The sequence below is a fragment of the Apis dorsata genome, unplaced genomic scaffold (assembly GCF_000469605.1).
Source record: "Apis dorsata unplaced genomic scaffold, Apis dorsata 1.3 scaffold_127, whole genome shotgun sequence".
Taxonomy (NCBI): domain Eukaryota; kingdom Metazoa; phylum Arthropoda; class Insecta; order Hymenoptera; family Apidae; genus Apis; species Apis dorsata.
The window spans coordinates 827,765-835,382 of NW_006263420.1; the positions used below are offsets into that span (position 1 = coordinate 827,765).

Consider the following 7,618-nt stretch of genomic DNA (forward strand, 5'->3'; position numbering starts at 1 on the left):
ATTCGAGAAATTTATCAGATCGTCAAATAATTTTCTTTTCTGCTGCTTGTTGAACCAGGTACGAAGAGGAGGATCGAGGCAGAGCCGTGAGCGTGGAGGCACTGGTGTCCACGATTTGGCTGGAGGAATGGGGCGAGACGGTGGACAGTTACGCGGGGATCCTCGTCGGTTGTCAATTACCACTCGACGCGGCGATCGAGCCGTCCAAGGTGTACGTAGGCCTGGAGCCCTGCCACCAGAATGCTAGTCATAGTTTAGCGATAAAGAACGAGGACAGCAGGAGCGAAGCTGAGGCGCGACGCCGTCAATTCACCCTGTGCATCAAGGGTTTGGACTTCGACGAGGATATCTCGAGGAAAATCGTCGCTTTCGTCGAGCTCCACCGCATACTTGGCGCCGAACTCTTCTACTTCTACGTGTTCAACGTTCACGAGAACGTGTTGAGGGTGTTGAGGCTGTACGAGCGGTCGAACGTGATCAGATGGTTCAATCTCACGCTTCCCGGTGACCTGCCGAACGAGAGGATCTCGAGGAGGCGGTTCCTCTCCGAGAATATCTGGATCAAGAGGCGCATGGAGCTGATACCGTACAATCATTGCTTCTACGACAATCTTCATCGATCCGAATTCGTGGTGCCCATCGACATCGACGAGGCGATCGTCCCGTCCAGGAGGAAGAGCTGGCACGAGTTGTTGCTCGACGAGAGGATCAAGCTTGGGAGAGGATTCAAGGATTTCGCGTCTTACGCGGTGAGAAACGCTTACTTTTTCCCCGAGCTGCAGACGAGGAACAGGAGCGACGACGGTGGCGAGGACAATTCCACCGATATTCTCACCGATTTCAATTATCTGGACACGGTGAGGACGGCCTGCATCTCGCCTGAGGGCGACTCGGTGAAGAGTTTCGTCTCGACCAGGCGCGCGTTGACGGTGCACAATCATTACGCGTTGACCGCGTTGAACCCGTCCACGAGGCGGGCGCACCATTTCGATCCGGGCGACGTTTTGAAGCATCATCACAGGGCCTGCGACGAGACGCATTTGGACTGTGATGCTTTGATGGAGGACGTTAGGATCGACGAGTCCGCGTTGAGGTACTCGAACGAACTTAAGAGGAGGATGAGAGTGGTTTTCGCCGATCTGAGAACATTCGCGTAGCGTACGAGAAGTTGTGTACATAATAAAGGATGAATAAGGATTAAATCGATCGCAGTGTGATTAATCGACGCTTCATGCCCTTTGTTTCAGGTGAAGATTGTTGTGGAAAGGAAGTGACGCGGTAAGTTTTTTCGTTCCTAACTACGAAACGTCGAAGTTAGAGGATGGAGCAAATTGGATTTATATTTTTCTCCGTGAGAAAATTTTTTCCTCTTCCTTTCCTTCTTTGGATTTTTATACAAAGTTATGGAAAGTGCAGCTGTTATTTAAAATGATAAACATTTTAAACGGATGATGCACGGTGAAATTAAATCTGTGTAATTGAAACGGAAGATTACGTAAAACCAGAGGGGACGTACGAGCTATTTTAGCGATGCACCTCCGCTTTTATCCCTCTGGGAAATAAGATAAGAGGACAATGTGGTATTTGCAACTTGTAAATCGCGGTCGTTCCTAAAAAGATCAAACGCTCTTCGAAGCCTACTTGCGAACGCGACGTAAACAACATTTTATATACCGCTCTCAAGAATAAATATCAACTTTAATTAGAATAAAAACTAGCTCTCCACTCTTAGCTTACCGAGCCAACAACAACACGGTGATACGATAATGAAATGCGCTCGTGGGAAATTTCCTCCGTGTATACGCGGATATGCTCCGTCGCCTTATTTAAGCGCAATGTGCTCCAATTATAATTTCTTTGCCAGACCAAAACGAGCGAATCTATCCCCGTATCCTTATTCTCATCGAGGACACGACGAACTTTTATTACGACGAAATCTTATTACGAATTCCAATCGATCTCGTTCTTTAACACTTTTTATTTTGCATTACAAGAAATTATATTCATCATCTCGACGTCTCATCCATCTGGTGAGATTTTCACCTTTTTACCAGGGGTAAATCTTATCCCTATTATCTCTTCATCGACTCTAAGAAATCGTATCATCGCAAAATAAACGATGATTCGATAACGAGGATAATAATAATAATTACCATTGCATTTCGCAATTGAACGACACTTTGGCAAGCGATCTAATCAAAATTTTTCCCAGGAAGAGCCGTAACGATATTGTAGACAGGAATATACGTCCCTCTATAATAAAAATCATCCCCTTTATCACGCTCCTTTTTTTTTTACTATCTCGCATTCCCAACGAAATCTCTTCGAACGGCGACACGAGAAGTCGGGTGAAGTGAGGAGAAACGGGGGAGGAGGGGAAGAAGTTGTCGCTATTCTTGAAAGCAAGCGTTTAGAGAGCGGTAAACAAGGGTCGAATTCGAAATCCGCGCTAGCCACGGATCCAGATAAATTTTACGAGGCGCATAAAGCGACGTTGGAAGCACCGGCAAGGTCATAACGAAGTTTAATAGTTCACGAGCAAAGCGTGTCCTGCTCGGTTGTTAGACCGAGGCGTAGATAAGAGGAGGGAATGTTATTCGGCGAGGAGATAAGTGACTTTCGACTGCGAGCTTCTCTCGATCTCTCTCTCTCTCTCTCTATCTCTCCCTCTCTCTATCTCATTTCATCGTTGGATATTACACGAGAATTTCTAGAGTGGACCAGAGATGCCGGAGATCCTTTGGGTCGGAGATATTCACCGACTGGAGTCGAGTATAAATCTTGTGGCGCGAAATTAGGGGTGGATGTTGTACCTCGCTTCCCGAGGTAACACGAAAAGAATAGAATTTGAACTTTGAACGGTATTTGATTTCGATAGGTTTTCTCTTTAGGTGAAATTGACCAAATAATATTATTCCAGTATTTATTGGACTAAAATGGAAGGATTATTCATAGGTGAATAGAAATGAGATGAGGTGTTTTTATTAGAAGATGATTTTGAAAGGAAACAATTTCCAAGTGATACGATCATTAGAATTATCACGAGTATAAAATGTAAAAGGATCTGAGAAAATAGGAAGAAAGAATAGTCTTTCATACGTGTCTGCGACAACGCGCGCAATTTATCATGGGAACACGTACCATGTTATATTCGAAGGGAAGAGTTATCATTTCAAGCGCGCCCCGTGAAAACTGCATACGACAAGATCTAGCGTATGCATGTACGACAAACTTGTGCGATGTTTCTGGCATATCGTTACAAAGCAACGACATTACACGCGCTACGTGTTTAGTTCGCATTATCGAGATAAGCTAAGTTATTTACTCTCGTTCCTGGTGTGATGGCCGGTACCAACTAATGAAGAAGATAGTAGATAAATCCTCGGTGTTTATTCTGCGTCAACGCTTCAATTTAGACTCGTTTAATGCCACGATACGCGCATATAATCCATAAACAATCGATCAACTTCGAAGAATCACGTCCATCGATTAAAACACGAAAAGTGGTTGGAAAGAAATTTTACTTTTTTACTCGTTTTATCCATCTTAATTATTTTCAATACCATGGATTCAAGAGATCCTGAACAAACCTAGAACATTTCTCTCTCTCTCTGCAGTTCATCGATAAAACGTTTCCTCTATTTCGTTCAAAAAATCGCGTCCATCAATTAAAACACGAAAAATGGACGGAAAGAAATTTTACCTTTCACTCATTTTATCCATCTTAATTATTTTCAATACGATGGATTCAAGAGATCCTGAACAAATCATTTGCCAATGTCTCTCTCTCTCTACAATTCATCGATAAAACGTTTCCTCGATTTCGCTTTGTCCAAAGTGTTCGGAGACTGAAAGGGTTAACGAAGAGAATGGCATCAAGATCGACCCGGTTCCGGATAATCGTAAATCGCAGCAAGTGGAACGGATCGGCCGGATAACATATCGAGGCGGTCGTAACCACGACCGCTAGATAAGCAGGTAAAAAGAGGACGGGTAACACGCGCGAGCCAGGTTAACGCGCGCAGTCTTAAATCCCGTTCTTAATTTTTGCCTCCAGATAAACGTGAGCCTCGAGCTCCAGTGTTGGCTTTTGATTAACCCTTTGACGACAAGATCACGTCGCACAGATCACACGCGTTTTTCGTGCTGCACAGAGAATGTCGCAACTATGTTTCGTATTAGGAATGATGATAGATGAACCAGTTTTCATGCGCTCTGATACAAAATTGTTTAAATATCCAATGCAAGTAAATCACGTTTTCACGAGTTCACGAGTTGATAATAAAGAAGAGAATTAATCACCGAGTGACGAGAAACAACAATCCTACGGTCGACAAAGGAATATTATATTGGAAAAGTTATCCCGAAAGGAAGGAGGAACAAATCTAGAAAGGCGATCAGTGGATTATACGAGCGAGAAAACGGGCTTGAAATATTGCCACGGGGATCGTAATAAATCTTCCTCTGGATAAATACTCGGAAAATCATAGTACTTATCCATGATTAATCAAACCGACGTTTATTTTTAACTCGGTATACAATTATAATCGTGTAAGATTTTCCTTCGATTTTACCAAGAATTCTTATTTAGATTTTCCCTTATTTCCTCTCGAATCGTCGATCTTCTCACTCTAAATTAAATTGCTAAAAAAAAAAAAAATTCGGGCCATCCTCCCAAAATTGCTTCCAGCTCCGCGCAGCAAATCCGCGCGATACCAATCGTCGAATCGCGTCACCGCATCAAACGAAACCGTTTAACAGGCTACGAACGAGACCGCCACGCTGCTTCTATGAATCATTTTCAATTTAATAGGAATTCCTTTGAGATACGCGCGTTTCGTCGCCGAACCGACCCTCCTTAAATTAATACGAGCGTAAATCAATCCTCGATGCGTAAAGCAGGAAACGAGTCGCGCTGTGCCTTCTTCTCTCTCTCTCTCTCTGTCTCTCTTCTCCTTCCCTCTCCGTAACGTTAGTTCGTGTCGCGTTAGTTACGATCATTTAGACGGCATAGCGAGCGCCAATTTACGACAAGCAACACCGGCGACAGACGTCCGTTCTTTTCTCCGCGTGTTTCGAACTCGCGTTCCATCCTCGTCCCTCCTCTCTCCCTCTCTCTCTCTTTTCACGCGGCATCATCACACGTGGAATTCGTATGCATCAAGCCTCGGTAATGTGTTGGCCAGAGATCGTTTATCGCTTCGAACGATCGTAATTTTCGCGACGATTTTTAATTTGAACGCGGTGGGAAGTCTTTCTAGAAACGATAGTTGGGGGGCAGGGGGAGGGGGATACCGGAGATGGAAAATTTATAAAGGTAAAGGTTTTTCGATTTTTTCGTTTTTTCAAAATATTTTGAATGAAGAATTTTTTGTAATGGGGGAAGAAAATTAATTTTTGTTCTTTCTTCTTCTTCTTTCTTTCTTTCTTTCTTTTTCTTCTTTTATTAATTTGTTTAAATTCGATTAAATTGGAAAGAAAACGGGGATAGGGAGAAGGTGAAAAGTCCAATGGAATTGTATTACACGTTATAGCGCAGCGTTACAGGAAACAGCTTGATGATGACGACCTCGAGAGGTTACAATGCAACTTTTATTATACGTAATTACGTTTTAACGGATTTGAAGAGAATATAGGACGTGACGGAATATAAAATACGTAGTTCGTTAAAGGAAAAGACGTATTAAAGGAGAACGAGTCACGCAATTTACTAAACCACCGTACTTAATCACAACCTCCTGCGTTAAATAGAAACGGTAATTATACGTTGCGATAGTCTAGATAATTTTATATCGTCCGAACCATTATTCTCCAATTTGTCTCTTCGCGAAATATATCGTGTCTCTCTCCGTGGTGGTTTAAATAAACCACCGTATTATACGGGGCAACATGGTGCGTTTAATTAGAAAATTAGAAAATCATTGTCAACTTTATTAATTTTCGCATCCTCGTTTAAATATTGAACTTTTTCATTTCGAAAATCCAAAAATTTCTATTTTCAACACTTGCCATTCCCGCGGAACCACCCATATAAAACTTTCGCATAGATCGCGCATTCCATCGTTTTACATCGATCAATCAATTCGTATCAACTATGAAACTCGTATCGCAAGACAACAAACGTTAAAAATGCGATAAGATCATCGTGGCCAATCTTCTGACGGGCGAGAATTTTTACGACTTTTCCACTGTTCCCTAAAAATCCAGGTCGCTCGATGTCGAGGGCGTGTGTCTTCTCGACGCCTTCACCCTCTTTCGCCTCATTTACCGAGGGGCGACCTTCTCCTCTCATAACTCATTGTCCTCGTGCCGCGTCCCACTCTTCAATCGAGTAGGTAGCCGCCCTCGAGCAAGCCACGAGTCCTGAGGGCAGGTCGGATCCACTCTTGCGAATCCCGTAATCGATCGTTTCTCCTTGCACGCACGGATTGATTCGAACGCCTATTTTTCCGATTCTCTTTACGCTCTTTACGTCTGATCTATTCGATTTTACATCGCGATTTGTTATCGAAGAGGTGCGCGATATTACATTCACATTTGGATATAATTTTTCTTTCTCTTTCTTCTTCGTCGATGAATATTCGATTCGAACTCGCGATGACGCGAGAGTTGGACAGAGGGATCGTGAAAATTTGTGTGCGGCAACGAAAAAAATGTAGAGACCGATCCGAAGTAACGGACGTCATCTCTCGTCGCGTGTCTTTTACTTAATGATCGTAATATACGGATGAATAAACAGAATAATAAAGGAAACGGGAGATATACATTCCTCTCGCACAATTTACATTCCGTTTCGCTATATTTAATTTGCCAGTCGTTAAACCGGGGATACTAAAACTTTCGTACCACCTTCAATTCCTTTAAATCAATCTCGCGAAACGGAGAGCACCTCTCGCTCGGATCGTAAAGATCTCGAATCTTAAACCTACATACGAACTTTATTCCTTCGTTCCACGACCATCACTTGGCCGGCGAATCGGAACGGAACTTCGTCAAAGCCGGAAATACCTCGTTGATACCCTCGGAACACGTATAAAAGATACGCGGATAACGATCGTGGAAAACGATCGAACGTTCTCGCGCGAAACGAGAAACGATCGCGAATTTTACGGGCGAAACGCGCGTCTTCTTCTTTTTTTTTTTACGATCTTCCGCGTCGTGATTTCACTTGGATTCGCGAAATCGATACTCGAGCAAAAAGCAAAAAGTGATTGATAAAAAAAGAAAGGAAAACAAGAAAATTCTATTCCCCAATTCTTTAAGATAACTCTTTCCTTCGCCTCTGATTGGCACGCGATCGTTCGAAATTGGTGGGCGAAATGCACGATAGAGAGAACCCTACGTGGCCTCGCGATTCGTCGAATATCGCATGCGCCCGCCATTGGGAAGAGGGAGACAGCGAGTGAGGGAGAGGGAGAGAGAGAGAGAGGAGAGGGTTGCTCGCAAGTGAGCAGCACGTGCGTAGCAGTCATCCTGGCGCACTCGCCAGGACCGCTTCTTCCTTTTCAAACGATCTTACTCTTCCGTGTTCCGCGTTACCGCGACACCTCCTTCGATCCCCGTTTCTTCTCGATTAACCAGTCGACTGGATCACGAGCCGATCCCTTCGTCTCGTTCC

General features: G+C 43.7%; 1 protein-coding gene across 1 annotated transcript in view; it reads left to right on the forward strand.

The window, feature by feature from the left end:
• LOC102678063 overlaps positions 1 to 1,206 on the forward strand; it is a 6,411-nt gene extending 5,205 nt beyond the window's left edge. The window contains exon 3 of the mRNA XM_006612826.2: positions 59 to 1,206. Coding sequence (XP_006612889.1) covers positions 59 to 1,157 — 1,099 coding nt within the window. The 3' untranslated portion in view covers positions 1,158 to 1,206. The remainder of the gene's footprint in view (positions 1 to 58) is intronic.
• The last annotated feature ends 6,412 nt before the right edge of the window (positions 1,207 to 7,618 follow it).